General features: G+C 42.5%; 1 protein-coding gene across 3 annotated transcripts in view; it reads left to right on the forward strand.

Annotated features, from left to right (window-relative positions):
• Positions 1–18,218, forward strand: part of Galntl6 (polypeptide N-acetylgalactosaminyltransferase like 6) — a 1,046,769-nt gene that overhangs the window by 965,253 nt on the left and 63,298 nt on the right. For all 3 annotated transcript variants that reach the window (XM_057752992.1, XM_057752993.1, XM_057752994.1), the window contains one exon: positions 16,102–16,323. In XM_057752992.1, the coding sequence (XP_057608975.1) occupies positions 16,102–16,323 (222 nt within the window). The remainder of the gene's footprint in view (positions 1–16,101; positions 16,324–18,218) is intronic.

The raw sequence follows: 18,218 nt of genomic DNA on the forward strand, positions 1-18,218 counted from the left end.
TACACCTGAAGTTCTCTTGTCAACACACTGGTGTGTGTTATTAGAAACAAATTTAAATAACCTTATTGAACACTTTATCTTTAGCACTGTTCTCTGACAAGAGGACACAACAAAGCTACCCATTGTGAACAAATGATTCTCCACAGGTGCTGGGAACATGGCTAAACATCAGAAGGAGGGGCAGTGTTATTATAGTTCTGAATCCAGTCCTTGCGGATAAAAGACTTAAAAGAAGAACATTAAGGATACCCCAGTTTGATTAACTGATTTCTACGAACAGGGTTTTCAAATTCAGAACCAGCGATCAGAGTCAACTTCTAGACCCAGTCTTCGGTGGGCTGAGCAAAACAGTCATCACAAAGCTTTATTTACTCAATCTAGCAATGGAGGCTGTGTGCATTAATACAGTGTTCTCTCTTACTGCGGGGTCCAAGGTAGTCACTTTGTTCTTGTTAACATTCTGACTGAGTAAAAGGAAAATGTAACCTCCCTGTGTCATTTCCTCAAAATGAAAAAAAAATCTGAGACATGGTGACTTGCAATTCAGCTTCCTATGAGAATCAGAGGACTTAATTAGCATTCAAAAATCCTGTTTATTTTTCTAAGTCAACTTGGGACCTAATGTGGGCACACTGGAGCACAGCCATGGCATCTTCTTCTGGGAGTAAAGGAGCAGTTGCTGGGAAAAGGATGCTCACAGTGACTGGTTCAACACAGGACAATGAGCAGCAGAGGTCGGCTAAAAAATGCTTTGCCCCTTTAGATGTGGCTGAGTAACAAATGGGTAGAAGGATCCCGAGTTCAACTTCTCTTTCTGACAAACACTCTGCTAAAGGAGGAGTAATTACTAGTGCCTTGGGGACCGTGGTAAGGGACCCAGGCTCTCTGGTTAATTGCCAGTGTGTTCTGAGTTTTGAAAGGGGGTACCTCTAATAGGAAGGACGTGAAAAGAATGGCAGTCACCCCACAAAAAAACACATCAACTGACTATAGCATAATAGCAGCATCATGGCCCGGGGAAGTTTCCCTTGGAGGATCCCCCAAACAGGACAAGGCTATAGATAGGGAGGGGAGCAGTTTTGAAAGCACCAACTGCCATTCTTCCTGCTAACAGAAGAAAAGCCTGGAACCAACTATAGGAGAGGGGCAAGTTCACATGTCTGTAAATTTACAAGTATGCGCATGAGTGAAGAGACCAGATATCAACCTCCAGTGTGGTTGCTCACAGCTGCCCATTTTGTATGTTGAAAAAAGATCTCTCCTGGGACCTGGGCTGAAACATTAGCCAGTAAGTCCCCGGGATCCAGCTGTCTCCACCTGCCTAGCCCTGGGACCACAGGTATGCACCACCACACCTGGCTTTCTAGGTGGATGCTGGGGATCAAACTCAGGTCTTTGGACTTTCACAGCAGACATTTTACAAACTGAGCCACCTCCTTAGCACCGAGGCTAGAAACCACCCTATCCTAAGTCTGTAAAGACCCAGCAGTGCCTGTCAGACGGGACTTCACATCCCAACAGTTCACCTTTCACGTGCCAGGAATTTATTTTTGATCCTCAAATTGCATCTTGACTTTTATGCCAACCTTCAAGAATGGGTGGAGGTTTAGATTTTTATGGGTTTCAGAATAAAAAGCTAAGGTCAAAGAAGTGAAATCTGGTAAAGGTCGTATTTTCCAGAACATTTCGTAGTTCTGGAAAATGCAAGTTACAGCAAAAGGGACAGAGGTTAAATGACAAATGAGTAGATTTGGGATTATAAACAAAGGTCTGTGTCCAAAGCAAGCCCGTTAAACACCCCTGCCTTTACAGAAGAGTTGAAATAAAAAGCACCTGTGGCCTTTATGGCAGATGCACCAGCTAAGGCAGGAAGACGAGGGCACAAGATTACATCCGGCTGCATTTGAGACCTGTAAGGCTGACCCATGAATGTGCAATGGAGGAAGAACCTGGAGGTCTCTGCATCATGAGGCCCATCCTCCTCTTTCACACCGTGAGGAGGAACTGACGGTTCTCAAACAGAAAGGACCAGAGGAAAAGCACATTGAGTAAAATGGAAATCTCAGCCAATACCGAAGAGGAGTGAGGATAAAGAAAGTGGCATTGCACATGCATGGAACCTGTAAAGACAATTTCTTAAAACATCTGTATGGATTTGCTATGTCATGAAAAAAATCAAAGGTTAGGTTTGATAGACTGTGTGTGTAGCTTCCCTCTTGGCGTGTGAAAGAAAACAGTATCAGCACAAAAGGAAAGGGATGAGAAAGGGCAGGGAAGAGGTTGTGGATTGTGTAGGCAAGTGAATTCTCATGTGGGCTCTGATGCACCAGGTCTAGAGAGACACATTTTGCCCAGATTCTGCACTTCTGCAAGAATGTGTGCTGCTCCCTTTAATGTTTGCTTACTAAACAAAGAAAAAAACAAACTGCTGATTGTGTCAGGCATGAAATCTAGGCTCTGGGGCTTAAGGAAAGAGCAAGTCAGGCACAAATCTTAACTTCTCTTACCTATGGCAGTTGGGTGGAGTGAAGACGGTTCATCTGTATATCCCCAGAATACTGACCACTAGACAGAGAAATGGATAAAAGGGGAGTCCTTAAACCCACTGTGGGGTGTGATCTGAGTTTAACATAGTTGGGTTATTTGGAAACTCTCATTGGGTATGTTATCACTGAACCTATGACTTAATAGAAAAGACAATGTATGGCATGTATAGTATCTAGCATTTATACATACAAGAATATATAGAGTGGTATATACTTGATGTTAATATGGGATTTAAGGGAAGGGTGATTTTTGACAGGCAGGAACGCTTTGGTTGGAGGGTTGGTTGGTGGGTGGGTGGGTGGGTGAGTGGGTGGGTTTGTTGGTTGGTTGCTTGGTTGGTTGCTTGCTTGGCAGGTTGGTTTTAAGACGAGGTCTCTTATAGCCCAGGATAGTCTCACACTCACTATGCAACCAAAGATGAACTTGCACTTTTGATCCCCTGCCTCTACCTTCTGCAGTCTTAGCTTTATACACTTGTAGTGCCGCTCCTAGGCTAGCTAGCAGGTTATGTTTAATCATCTCATAAAACACATAAATAATGTTACAAACATGTTTGACTTTAATGTTGTTTACCTAAATAGCAAGATCCTTGAAATTTCCCTTCAGTTATTATACCCCATGGGGATGGAGGGTAAATTTAAAGTCTGAAATAGACAGACGGCTTGACTGTCTCAGCTATGAAATATCTTTTACTACACTTTTCCAAAGATACCTTTCTCCCAAGACACCCCCCTGATAATATCCAAACCTGTCAACTTTAGACAATATCTCTAAGACACTCTTAAAATTCTTAAAGGGTCTTAAAATTGCTGTAGGTAGGGAGAGCTGTACAGAGGCGGATGAAAGAGTTAGAGGAGTATTTCAGGGTAGCAGGAAGACCACCTCGAGTCAATTACTAGACCCTTTTTTGTTGATCTTCCTGTCAGCGATTCCTGTCTGAACTAGTTGAAGGGGAAGCACATAATATCTCACATCTGCAGCCTTCTCTCATGGATGTCACAACACCGTATCCGTGATAAAAAAAAGCATTAACAAGCCCAAAATGACTGGTTTGATATATGAAAATAAAACCGCCAACAAGCGTAAAGAGTGGGGTGATGAATGGGAATTCTCAGCGCTCACAAATTGACCTCTCCCTAATGACTGTGAAGCAGTTGATTCTCATAAAGATGCCTAGCAAATAAGAGTGTGGCGTGACAGCCCCAGACAGCAGTGCAGCCCGGGCTTCTTCCTATTGCTCTCAAAGCTGTAGGGACCTGGGTGATTTATCTGAACTCTCAGGAAGTTCAGAGGCATTGGTGGCCAATCACAGACTTTCTCCGAGAAAGCAGCAAATGATAGATTCTTCCCCCAAGACTCGGCCTCCGTAAATGGTGAGCTCTGTTGTGCAGCAGCAATCCCTCTGAAGATAATGACCATCCCTAATTCCCCCTTCCAATATAACAGAAAGGATAATAAGGCTGTGCAGTACTGGTGGCAAGGACTAAATATGATTCCCACACTGCAATCTTGGGTCAGGTGCTCTTTCCTTTTGGTCACAATATAAAAACAGAATAGTCTTCATTAAAATAAAGCCTTCTATTTAGATTGATTTTTTTTATTTAAGGATTTCAGACAATTTTCAATAAATGATGCTTCAGTTATTCTCCATGATAGCTTCCCCTAAAATAAATTATAAATCTATGGGAAAATAATGATTCAATAAATCACTTAGCTCTGATGATCCCATTGCATGCTGTGAAGATAAATGTTACCTCAAGAAGACTCAAAAATTCTCTCAATAAATATTTATCAGGTGCACACTATGTTCCAGGCAGAAATGCATATGGCACCTTATGTATCCTAAACCAATAATAGCGTTGCACTTTTCCAATGAATTCAAAGCATTTCTTTGTAAAGTAATGGTGCATCGACAACACCATTCCCCAACACTCACTGGAGACAAGTATATGATAAGCCATCCAGGGGGAGCCCTCACCCTCACCCTCCTCTTGAACCCTGAATATTTAATACTTGTGCAACAGGAAAGGAAAAGTAAACAGTGTTGACACATGGAACCAGAAAAACATGAAACACGAGTTACTTTTCCATTATTTGACCTTCAACTGCTTCTAATTTCTAACCCAAGGATGCCAGAATTTGGAAGTGTCTATACTCTTTGTTTGAATAACAAATAATGATAGAATAATACACTATTATCTTCTACATTTCCTTTTCTTCCCTCCAGAGTCCCCCCCCCCAGATATCCATCCCCTTTCTCCTTCAAATTGTTAGCCCTTTCTTATGAGTTGTTATTGCATGCATATGTATTTGTGTGTGTGTGTGTGTGTGTGTGTATTTCCAAATATAATCTGTTCAGACTGAATGATATTCCTTGTATGTTTGTTCCAGGACTGAGAGTTTGGCACTGGCTAACAACCTGGTGCTCTCTTTTCCTCGGGAATACTGTCTCTCCCTCTCCCAGTTTTCCTCAGTTGTCTGTATGTTTTATGTAGGTCTGAGTCCTCCTGACTTTCCCCATCCACTTTGAAATGTCCTTTGGTGTCATCCTTGTTTAGCTTCAAGGGTCCTTACAGTTTCAAAAACAATATTGAGGTAAAGCATAGAATTTTTATACCTAAGTAGACCATAGAAGCAAAGGTAAAACAGTAGTTGACATGAAAAGTCCCCTGCTATTTCATGTCACAGAAGCATCTATGAAGTAAACACATTGTTTTAAAATTCCACAGTTCCCTACAACTTGTCAAAGTTATTCTCTTCAGTTTCTTCCTATTTATATGAACCTCATATTTTTCCCACAAAGCTCTCACAAATGCCGTGTTCTTCCTAATGTTGTCATTTTAGTCATTTAATTGTCTCAAATATTTCCTGATGCTTTCAGTTCAAGTTCGTTTATGACCTGTGTGTCAACTATAAGTGCTTCTAGTATGTATGCAAACAAAGCAGGCAATTGACTGAGGCAGTCTTAAAGCTATAGGGACAACGTCAAGCATTTTGGGGTCTAACTCTGCTGGCTAGCATTTTATTTAACCTTTGTTTATGCCCACCGGTATATTTTGTTGACTAGAGATAATTTTTAAATCATAGCTGTATTACTTATGTAATCATTGGCTAACAGAGATGATGATTACTTTTATTTAGCCATTCCTAATGAAATTAAAAGTATGCTTATGTTCTATTTCTAGATGTGTTCCAGTCTATATTGGTTCCTCCTGCCCCTACCAGAGCATTTTGGCATCCTGTGTTGTTATTTAGCATTTAGATAGCTTGCTTTCCTAAAGCACTTAAAAAGCAAACTTCATGGTGAGCTGACTGGTAGGCTAGAGGGAGTTATAATTGTGGTTTTAATCATTATCCCCATTAGAAGTGAACATTTTCCTGCATTCTCAACTCTACTGGAGACTTGAAAAGAAGAAAGTTTGCTCAGACAAAATAGGTCCCTGCTGCTATAAAATTAAGCCACTGAAATGTAAGGAAATGAAGTATTTCTGCACATCACAGTCTCAATAAACAGATATGCAGCCCTCATGACTAGAACTGACTGCCTTACAGCTCTGGCTTCCAGGACCCCAGTCCTTCATAAAGCCACAGGAGCACCTGGAGGGGATGGACTCATGGTGTGGAATTAGCCTCTTCCTTTGAAGTGTATGAATGCACAGTGCCAACCAGATTGAGGCTTCTGATTGTCCATCTCCATCCGCATCACCTTGTTTCCAGTGGTTTGCTAATTCCCGGCAAGAACTCCATTTCTAACTTAGGTGTGTCTCCTTTTCAGTGCTCTGGGACTAGAGCACACAGTTCACTCTGTAAACTGAGAAATGGCCAATACCAAAGAGCAGCTTTGCAGCACCCAGATAATTCTGAAACATATTTGCAGAAACAAAATTTCACAGATCCCCTAAACATTGGACAGATGCATTATTGGACCTAGGAAAAAAGTTCAATGAGCAACTCGAAACATAGAGAATTTTTTTGACCTGTTTTGAAAGTATTGGGAATCAAACAGGGCCCACTAACCACCAGAAAATGAAAGCTATGGCATAATTTTCAGATGGTTTCCCTTTGCCTGAGTGTTTGCTTCTTATACCTGATTCCTTCTCTCTCTGTCTCTCTCTCTCTCTCTCCCTCCCTCCCTCCCTCCCTCTTTCCCTCTTTCCCTCTCTGTCTCTCTGTCTCTCCTCTCTGTCTCTTGTCTCTGTGTGTGTGTGTGTGTGTGTGTACACAATAGTAATAACCAAAGGAAGAGGCTATCAGCTTCAGAATGAGGGGAACATAGGAGAGATTGAAAGGAGGGTACTTGGGAGAATCTAATCTGTAAGGAGGAAAAGGACGAGGGAAGGGAGGGAAGTGTGGTAATTTTATTTCTATTACATATACAGAACACTGTAAACAGAGTAGTACTTTTAGAAAAAGAGGAAAAAAAATGTGTACATAAGCAAGACTTTCTTACACATTTTACCACGGAAACTATACCTAAGAAAACACCTGATAAATTGAGCTCCATTGAAACTGAGACTTCCTAGTTTGAAGGTGCTGGGAATAAAAATCCAGAATAAGCAGTGTTGGGAAATGCTTGTATATCATGTCTGACAAGGAACGTGAATGCCACATTTGTAAAGAGTTCTCAAAATCCATTAATTTAAGGTAAAATGTGACCTGGGTATACTCTGTGGCACTGAACATCCCTAGTATACATGAGGGTTCAGTCTCCCACACATAAATGAATACATAAATATTTCTTAATGAGCAAAGAATCAAACAGGTACTTTGCCAACAAGGGTGCTTCGTGCCCTTGGTGACTACAGGAATACAGTGAGAGACTGATGTCATGATGAGCAGGATTAACAAGACTGGAAACATGGCAGGGTCTATGTGGAAAATCTTAGACCCACCGTTTGCCATTTTAACAAAAAAAAAACAACTGAGAGATAAGAATTGTTGAGGGGAAAGAGCTTTATTTACAGATTTAGCCAGAATTTCCAACTTCTTGTGACCTCTAGCAGTGCTGTAATTTATAGGAAAGATGAGGGAGCCAGGTAAATGGAATATGAAGATTAGCCCGGGAGACAAGTTTTCAGAACTGTGGGGTACTCCATCTTTTTTCAGAGGACAGCCCTGATCTGGTCCCAGGCTTCAGCTTGTTCTTAAACTCAGTCTGGTATTTCCAGAAGAATGTTTTTTTTTTCCATTTTGAAGTGTGTGTATGTGTTACACATGTATGTGTTCATGTGTTGCATGTGTGTGGGTAGGTGCTAGTGGGGGTGCACACCTACATGTGGGGGAGTGCACACCTGCATGTGGGAGTACATACCTGTATGTAGAGGAGGAGCACACCTGCATGTGGAGAAGGTGCACACCTGTATGTGGAGGGGGGGCACACCTGCAAGTGGAGAAGGTGCACACCTGTATGTGGAGGGGGAGCACACCTGTATGTGGAGAAGGTACACACCTGCATGTGGAGGGGGTGCACACCTGTATGTGGAGAAGGTGCACACCTGTATGTGGAGGGGGAGCACACCTGTATGTGGAAAAGGCGCACACCTACATGTGGAGGGGGTGCACACCTGTATGTGGAGGGGTGCAAACCTGCATGTAGGAGATGCACACCTTTATGTGGGGGATTCATACCTGTATGTGGGGAGGCATGCCTGCGTGTGGGAGTTGCACACCTACATGTGGAAGCCTAAGGCTGATGCTGAGACTCTTCCTCCACAGTTCTCCCACATTTGTTCAGACAGAGGCTCTCACTCCATCCCAGATCTCCCTAACAAACTTGTGTTGCAGGGAGCGCTATTTGTTCATTCCCAGCCACCCAGCTAGCTTAGATCTGAAATAATCACACAGAAACTGTATTAATTAAATCACTGCTTGGCCCATTAGCTCTAGCTTCTTATTGGCTAACTCTTACATCTTAATTTATCCCATTTCTAGTAATCTGTATATCATCACATGGTTGTAGCTTACCAGTTAAGGTTCCCACAGGTGTCTCTCTCCAGCAGCTGCATGGCCTCTCTCTCTCTCTCTCTCTCTCTCTCTCTCTGTGTGTGTGTGTGTGTGTGTGTGTGTGTGTGTTTTCTTTCTCCCAGCATTCAAGTCAACTTTTCCCCGCCTAGCTAAGTTCCGCCCTATCAACAGGCCAAGGCAGTTTCTTTATTCCTTAACCAATAAAAGCGACACATAGACAGAAGGACCTCCCACACCAAACTTGCTCCATCATTTCCATCTTCCCAGGCTGGAAGTGCAGAAAGCCCTAAGCCCCCCTGGCATTTACACAGGTTCTAGGAATCCAGACCCTGGCCCTCATATTTGGATGGCAAATGCTTTAGCCTCAGGGCCATCTCTCCATCTTTTCCTGGATAGTTGTAATATGTCTCTAGAACCCATGTTACTCTGCTACAACCCGGCACTTCCTTGTCCATTTCTTGGTCTTGAAAGATATTAAGTAAGGTCCTGCTGGTTTCGTGCGCCAGTGCCTGGAAGAAGTATCATGAACAGAATATACAAAGGAGCCCAAATCAGGAGATGTTTAGTTTTAAGTACTTTCTGGATAATGCTTGGCTTTAGTTACTTTTGGAAGAGCTCGCTGAAGAGCTGACTCGTGGGGGATGGGAGGAGAAAGAGAGAGAGAGAGAGAGAGAGAGAGAGAGAGAGAGAGAGGTGTGCACGCGCATGCGTACATGCTAGTTTTTGAATTAAGGTTTCCCTGTGTACTCCAGAGTGCCCCTGAACTCTGATTCTCCTGTTTCCTGTGCCTTCACATCCATTCTGTAGCCACTGTGATTCTGGATACTACCTCCTGTCTTTACACAATTTTCTCTGAAGACATGACTATGACCGATTAGCCAACCGGTAGCTTGTTCTTAACTGTCCCTCACTGCTGGGGTGAAATGCCAAAGAGGCAAGAGGAAAATTTGGACACATTGGATGTGTTCACTACCTTACTAACGATGGCAGCTTCACTAGAAAATCTACATTTGATAGTGTGCCGAGTTGAGTATTTTACAGGAGTAGTTTTTTGCCAACAGCTATTCTTCCGTAAATCTGTTCGCAAAGTTCAGCTTACTAGAAATTTGTAATTAGGGGTTGTAATTAAATCATTCATGGGATTGTTTTCTGACCGTTCTGTGTCTAAAAGGTGTACTGAAGTTTTCATAAGTCCTATAGTAAGTATCTAAAATATTCACACAAAAATATAATAGAGACATACAACTGAACAAAAGGGCTAACCCTAGTAAAGAGAAATAATGTAGGTGACCACCCGCCAACAGCTTGGTAAAGGAAGGAGAAATCGCCTGTCAGGGAAGCCTCTTATGTGGGACTGGATTAACTCCTTCCCCTATGCTGATGACTTCCCACAGACTTAAAAGAAGTTTCCAGATTAGAGAAAGGAAAGCTGCTGAATAACTGTTGTGAGCCTGGGGATGACTACAGAGATGCTCTTTTGAGAGCTGTGCTCCTGATGACATTATCATATTATCACCGATAAGAAGGATTTGGGAGTGGACTCCTGGGCCACTAAAGCCCTCTTAGATACCAAAGAGGAGAAAGAAATGCCTTCGAATCAAAGCGGAATTCTTGAATGCATAGGGTAGCGGTGTGATCCCTTGTTGTAGGAATGACCCTGAAGAAATAGCTTTCTCCCCAGACCTAATGACAGCCAGCAAAACTAGTCTCATTCAGAAAGAGTTCCTCATATACATATGTATGAAGAGAGAGAAATCTATTACTCAATTCACTGTAACAAAATAGCTTAATATTGACACAAGTACAGTGTGTGGATTGGGGTCACGCCAGTGCACATGTAATAATCACGCGTGCACAAAGGAATAGAGGCGTGCTAGTAAGGTGAGTCTTGCCCAGATGAAACAAATGCACGGCACGGCTGGGGCCGCCGACTCCCAAATAATACACAGGGAAACTGAACAGGGTTGTATTTGTAAAATAATTCGACAGCAGAGTTGCTGGTACCAAAAAAAAAAAAAAAAAAAAAAAAAAAAAAAAAAAAAAAAAAAAGAATACTAATAATAATTAGCAAATAGATGTATGCGGCTCTGTGAGCCAGCAGCACAAACAGAACCTGTTGTTTTTGCATGCTGAATAACAGTGAAAAATAGCCACGACTGAAAATTCTTCTATAAACTGGGATAGAAATGTGACTGAATGTTCTGGGCAAAATATCAATTCCAAGAGCTGATAAACACTAGAAAGAAGAAAAGAAAGAGCTGGTGTTACGTAGCTCAAAGAGAGCAACATCTAAATTCTAAGCACCTTGGATAGAACTGAATGTGTTGTATGTGTTAATAAAGATTTGTGCAACATGGAAAGGAATACGAGATTGGACTGAGTGAGAGAGCATGCTGTGATACACGAGGAATGACAGGGGGTGCCGGAAAAACGGCCTGTCTGCCAGCCCGTGAAAGTGTAGGGAAGGAGCTTTGACTTCATTTCTCATTCATGAACAGGAAACTGCAGCTTTTTAAAACTTCTAAAATATGCGCTCTCGCTCTCTCTCTCTGTGTGTGTGTGTGTGTGTGTGTGTGTGTGTGTGTGTGTGTGTGTGTGTGTGTGCCTCTCTTGTACCCAGTACCTTTGTACCTGTTAAACAATTCCTGTGCTGGATATTTCCCTAGCACGTGAAAGCCTCTTGGGTTCAAAATGAGTGGGACTGAGCCATCTCCCCCATCTAATTGACTGAACAGAACTTGGCAAAGACAGGAGGCTTCCCCTACTGTTTTCAGACATGGCTAGTTCCTCCCTACATGGGCCATTCTGTCAGTGCTGAGTTTTCGCCTTTAGCTACCAATTATGCCTGTTGTTTCCCGTAAGCTCTGCGATTCCCCACTTGCTTCCCAGAGAGAGGCAGCAGGAGACCTCCCCCTGTTAAAACCAGCAAAGCAGGGGAGTGTGTGTCTTATTATATCCGCTGTATACTACACCAGACTCCTCAGCCGAGAGCTGCTTCCAACGACTCTGAAATAATCTCCACAGAAGCAAAACATTCACTACGGATTTGGCAATTGCATCAAGATTATGAGATTCTGCACATACAGTTGATGAATTAAAAAGCGTCGTGGAGTGAGTACATACTATAATCAGATTATGCATATCACCAAGGAGGATTGCCAGCCTTAACAAGTTCAAATACAAGATGCTCACCGGCATGTGATTTCCAGATAAGCAACAAAGTTTTAGTATAAGCGTGTCCCGTACAATATTAATAATGTGAATGTCAATTATACTCACAATTTTAAGCTGCTTGTTGTTTATTTGAAAGTGACATTTAACTATATGCCATGTCTTTTCTCTGGCGATGCTAACTGGGAGAAATAAGAGTTTTAAGGAAGGGTATCAGAAGACCAAGAGAGAGAGATGCTGAGGCTGAGGATGGAGAGCCAATAAAGAGAAAGATGGGAATCACTGCTCTATTTTAAAAGGTGATGAATAGATCGGTTCATGTAAGCAGAGGTTCATACCAAGGAGTAGAATTAAGGAGCAATGTTAAGGATGTGCTGTAGAGTGTCTTAAACAATGGGCAACACTTACAGAGTAAGGTCTGCAGTACAGCAAAGGTGCGTGGAGGGGAGACTCTGTTGATGAAATTGGTGAGCAGGGGCAGATAGTGGAAAAGCTGACTCAGTGTTCATGGAAAGAAGATTATGATATAGCCCTCCATAGCAGACAGAAGGGAGTTTTGAGGAGGAGGGCACCATGGGCCAGAACTAACAGACGAAAGGAGAACATTCTGGGCAGAGAAGATTTTCTTGCAGAAAGTCATAGATCCGTAAAGAATCCAGGGGACTGGTTACCATAGTTCCCATCACTCTTTATGTTGTTTGATCATCTGTGTTCTGGAAGTTGCATGAAACCCTCCATAAACATTCACACGCAGGTGAATTATTGAAGGAGTGCTTGAAAGATAAGATAAATTATCCAGGCAAGGGTGACACATGCCTTTAATCTCAGCACTTAGAAGACAGGCAAGAGAATCTCTGAGTTAGAGGCCAGTCTAGTCTACAGAGTGAGTTCCAGGACAGTCAGGGCTACATAGAGAAACCTTGTCTTGAAAAACAAAAACAAAAAACAAAAAAAGTAGGGTGGCCTTTAGGCAGAGGCAAGTGGATCTCCGTGAGTTTGAGGCCAGCCTAGTCTACAAAGTGAGTTCCAGAGCAGATTTATTACATGAAGAAACCCTGAATCAAGAAAAAAAAAAGTTTAAAAAGCCCCACACAAGTGCTCACTCATAGAGGTCATAGAGGTTAGTGAGCAAGATGTCAGCCAGAGAAAAAAAATCCCCAAATAGAAAGTTAAAGGTTGGTTATATGAGCACCTATCCCCCACCCAAGGAATCCACAGTATTACCCTAACGTGTAATTTAGGAGTAATGCACTTTTACTTCAGACTCAAAAATTATCAGAAACTCTAAGGAATACCTGGCTCCATGTACGTAAGACCACATCTAAGTTCTGCGAATTTGGGAGAAGACCGAGTGCTGATCTAGATCTCCTGATCTAGAAGGTTTCTTTTTTCCTTTCTCTTTGATAACCATGCTTTGAACACATAAGCACCACCATCAACATTCATTCTATCTCAGACACAGATGGGAAAGTACTGGCGAGAGCTCTCCTGGCAAGAGACGTTATTGGAACGCCTCCCTTTTGTGATTTTGCACATTACCATAGCTATGAATGCCTAAGTGAGAAATCTGCCTTTGCACCTTCCCATTACTGCCATGTATTTGAACGTGTGTGTGTGTGCACTCCTGTATAAACATGCCAATGCACGCTAATGTGTGTGAGTATAACTACTTCCTGGAATAGTGGAAGCTGTGCTACAATCTATAAAAAGACCATGGAAACTCTTCTCGCAACTGTTGTGACATTTTTCAGCTGTAGTTCCAATATTTTTCCAAAAGCTAAGTACTGAATTATGATTACAGCCACAAATTAGCACAGTGTGCTGTTATTTCTAGAGTAATGGCCTCGGAGAGATTTTCTTTGTCCAGTCCATTGAAAGACTTGGGAATGATGGCTCTTCCTTGACCACAACAATTAATGCTTCAGAAGGCTTCCCCCTAGTAAGAAAAATCTATTCCCAATTCAAGCCTACCTCACGTTCTCTTCTATCAGATTCAGGGTGGCTGGTCCTATTCTGAGGTTCATGATCCATTCAGCGTTGAGTTTTGTACGGGGTGACAAACATGGTTCTATTTGCATTTTTCTACATATATTCAGTCTTCCAGTTTGACTAGCACCATTTATTGAAGATAGATGCTGCCTTTTTTGACTTCTTTGTTTTAAATTTTTTTTTTCAATTTAATTCCATTGGTCAACATCTCTGTTTTTATTGTCACTACAGAACCCTAATGAATTGGAAAGTACAGAACCCTAATGAACCAGGCAATATAGAATCACTGGTGAAGGTAGAATATCACAAAACGAGGTTCAGTTTTACCTGCCAAGACTCTCTGGAGTGAAAGAGGAAAGCAAGCTGTGTGAGACAATCCTGGTGAAACTAGGAAGCAAAAGAAATAAAATAGAATGTTTCGAGAGTAATTCTTACAGCCTCACTGTCATTTCCCTAACTATGCACCAGCATCTTAGAAAATAAGAAAGCCAAGTACGAGAGAGCAGTGTTTGTGGCTCTACTTCTGCCTTAAACTCTTAACTGAGCCCACCCTAGCTCTCACCACTTAGAAAACATGGCCAAGAGATCTGAGGAGGGTATGAAAGTGAGGAGCAGGCAGATACATGCTCTGCCTGAAGACAGTGGAGTGAGGCATCCAGCCTCATTATGAATAAAATACCTCTCTGACTCCAGCAGACATCAGGGTTCATATCTGACTTAAGGTCCCACACCAATTCTTTAAGATAAAGTGACGAGCTTTTACTCTAATCACTTATGTTGGACTCTGACTGACATTTCCAACCATGGTCATTTTGTCCTCTCAAGCAAATGAGAAAGTGGACTAGACCAATGCTTATACAAACCAAGCCTTTAAACTAAAGGACTTAAACATGAAATAACAATACCCAGAGTTCATGGGACCCAAACCTATGAAAATGGTCATAGAGCTGAAGGCATCAAGTTGGCACTGTCTAGGCAGATACAGCTGTTCTGTATACCACTTATTGCCACAGAATTTGAAAGGATGACAGACAGCATCTCATCTCCACTCCACTTCTCTCTCAGAGACCTGAGTTATAATGACCAGCCTAATACCCAAGCTCTTCCATTTCCAATCCTGAACTCTTTCTAGTACTCATAATGACAGCTTACTTTTTGATCCCAAAAAAGGGTAGACTGGTCCCCACATTGGGCGCCAGATGATGAAGAAAGTTACAAAATAACCCCACACTAGCTCAGAATTAGGTATAATAAAGAGTTATTTATTTAGGGGTAGGGTCACAGATCACAGTCCTAGATCACAGTCCTCTGCACAAACAGGGAACAGGAACCAAATCCAGTAGCCGGAAGAGAGAGTGAGCATGTGCTTTACCTGGGCAATTATAGTATAAGAGACCACACCCAAGTGGGCTGGTATCTTAGAGGCTATTGGCTGAAGGATCTCCCACAGCAGCTGGTGTGTACTGATTCTAAGTAGTTTACAAGAAGAGCTACTTCACTGAATCCTACAAACAACCCACACACTGCTCTTGCCATTCTTGGATTTAGAATCTAAAACCCAGTGTGGCTAAGCAATTTGCTCAACCCCAAAGCCAGGAAACACATAGCCTTCCAGGCCAGCCATAGTGGCACACACCTTTAATCCCAGTGCTTCAGAGGCAGATCTCTGTGAGTTAGAGGCCAGACTGGTCTACACAGTGAGTTCCAGGACAGCAAGAGCTACATAGTGAGACTCTGTCTCAAACAAACAAAAAACAAACAAACAAAAGCCTTCTAATCCTAAAGAACTTGCTTATTTTTCCTGCCATCTGTCTCCTGACTTCTTCACCCCAGGAAGCACCTGTGGAGAGACTGACTCTCTGATAATTCCCTTCCTTCCACTTCCAAACGCAGTAAATTATTAAATTCTAGTTGGTGTCCATGTCACTGTATCAGAAAAGAAAATTAAGTCTCTCTACACTAGGGGGTGGGGAAAGAGTAGCAGCATACTCCTCTTTATTCTTTCCAAGATGCCTGTATCTTGCAATGCTTTAAGTAATTAGATTCCTAAGGGAAGCTCCGTCTTCTCCAGTTTCAACTCCTTCGGCTGTACGTAAAAAGCAAAATAAGTATATATCACCATTAAATAACAGAATTATGGCAACAAAATCATAATTTTGAGAAGAGCTTCTTCCAGCTCTGGTAATCAATTTACATATTGTCAGCTGAACCCCAGGCTGGAAGCAGAATGTGTGCTAAGCCACGGGCTAATCCCATCGCACCTTTCATCGGCATGATAGCTCTCACTGTTAATAACCCACCAGCCAGGGCTGCCTGCGGACACCTCGTTTCTTTTACTTTTCTCTTTTTGGTTTCTGATGCAAATAAAATGATCCTTAGGGCGTAGGCGCCAATAACTAACTTGTTTCTTGCTTTGTCCCTACTGTGCAGAACCTGAAGCGTGTGGCTGAGACCTGGATGGATGAATTCGCCGAGTATATTTACCAGCGGCGGCCAGAGTACAGGCACCTCTCCACCGGGGACATCTCTGCTCAGAAGGAGCTGCGCAAGAGACTCAAGTGCAAAGACTTCAAATGGTTCATGGCTGCCGTGGCCTGGGACGTGCCTAAGTACTACCCTCCGATAGAGCCTCTGCCTGCGGCATGGGGGGAGGTGAGGAGACCTGCCCTACCTGTGAGAGCCCGGGGAGGGGGGGACAAGTAACTCCTTCCCTCCTCCTCCCCCTCCTCCTAGCTTGAGAAGAGGGAGAGACTGCTCAACCTTCCCTCTCTTCTCTGTCAGCCTTGCAGGTTAATTTAAAAACATCCCCCATAAATGAGTGTCTAACTTCCTTTTAGAAAGTGCTAGAAGTAAAGACCCGACCCACAGTGCCGGTATTCCATCCAAGAATTACTGAACAAGGCTGATGATGCTTCAAATGGATTTTTTTTAATATGCCTCAAAAAAAAATATTTTAACTTCAGATTGGCAGAATTGCCACCGGAGCTCATAGAGAATGAAAGCAACATCTTGTAATAATCATGATCAGGTGTCAGATATTATAAAACTTGTGATCAGATGTGAGGCAGTCCCTCACTGTCCTCTGAGCAGCCTTATTGCCGATTATATTTGTGAAAACAAGGACAAAGAAAAGGAGGGCGGAGCTAGTCTCCTAACCAGGATGTACGTTGTACCATCAGGAAGAATGTAAGGCACGTGTGTGCCACACTGGTTCCTTAAATGAGCACTATACCCTTTACGCTTTTCAACACTCTCACCTGACTTTTTTTTTTTTTTCGTGATAATCTCCAATGGAAAGATCCAGAAAACTTCAGGCCCCAGATTTAAAACATTCATCTTTGGAAATAAAATGGATTATTCCACAGCTCTGTTCATTTAATACTATTACTGTAGCTTTTTCCCTTCAGAAATGTGTGCCAAAACACAGACTCGGTCCAGTGGGGTGGATTTAGCTTAGCAATTTAACCTGCTTTTAGAAGAGGCTATCAAGAGCAAATGCTGGCTGGGCTATGTGTTCCCACCATCCCAGGGCTGACTGCCAGGCATGTGTCCGAGCATTTCCATCATGGTCCCTGGTTTGAGGGTGTGTTTAAGATCTCACTACCTAGTTAGTATCTGGGGTCACCTATCTCTGAAAAGCAGCTGCTTAATCCAAGCGACGTGATGAGGGGCTGGCAATGGGGTTCAGTTGGTGGAGTATTTACCTAGAATGCACAAAACCCTACGCTCAGCGTCTAATCCCAGCACCTAGGAGAAGGAAGCACGACAATCAGAAGTTCAAGGTCTTCTGCACAGGTGTGTGAGGCTCTGTGTGAAAAATACATAGCAAGAAGGAATAGGTTGTTTTTCTGACTGTACTTTGTATATCAGCCATTTATTTATTTATTTATTTATTTATTTATTTATTTATTTATTTATTTATTTTGGTTTTTTGAGACAGAGTTTCTCTGCAGTTTTGGAGCCCGTCTTGGAACTAGCTCTTGTAGACCAGGCTGGCCTCACACTCACAGAGATCCACCTGCCTCTGCCTCCCAATTGCTGGGATTAAAGGTGTGTGCCACCAGCACCCAGTGAAGAGCCAGTTTCTTAAAGGGATGAAGAAACGTAAGTGCACAGAACGTAGAACATATCTGTGAGAGATCGTCGCATTATTCACACTTGTACAATTTTTCTTTCAGGGGCCCTTTTTGCTTGTGTTATACGAGGAGATTGTCTTGCTTTTCTTTCTAAGAGAGGATCTCCAGTGTACAACTTAGGTTGCCCTCCAACTCTTGATCCTCCTGCCGGGCATGCATGTCTTGGTTGGGAGTTGTTTCAAAATAAGCTTCTGATTTTAGAATACTTCTGTTTAGAGACACGTGATTGTAATATAGAAAGTCTGTACCTCCCATATAGTAGCATTTAGTCCTTCTAGTGGTTCCCACATCAACTGGTAAATTATCAGCTGAATTGATTCTTATAGGGATAATAACACTCAGTAAACTATAGTTTATTCAGATTTAACCAGGTTTTATACTACGGTTGCATTTCCTTTCCAGGATCCAATT

This window comes from Chionomys nivalis, chromosome 20 (genome assembly GCF_950005125.1).
Source record: "Chionomys nivalis chromosome 20, mChiNiv1.1, whole genome shotgun sequence".
NCBI classification, from domain to species: Eukaryota; Metazoa; Chordata; class Mammalia; order Rodentia; family Cricetidae; genus Chionomys; species Chionomys nivalis.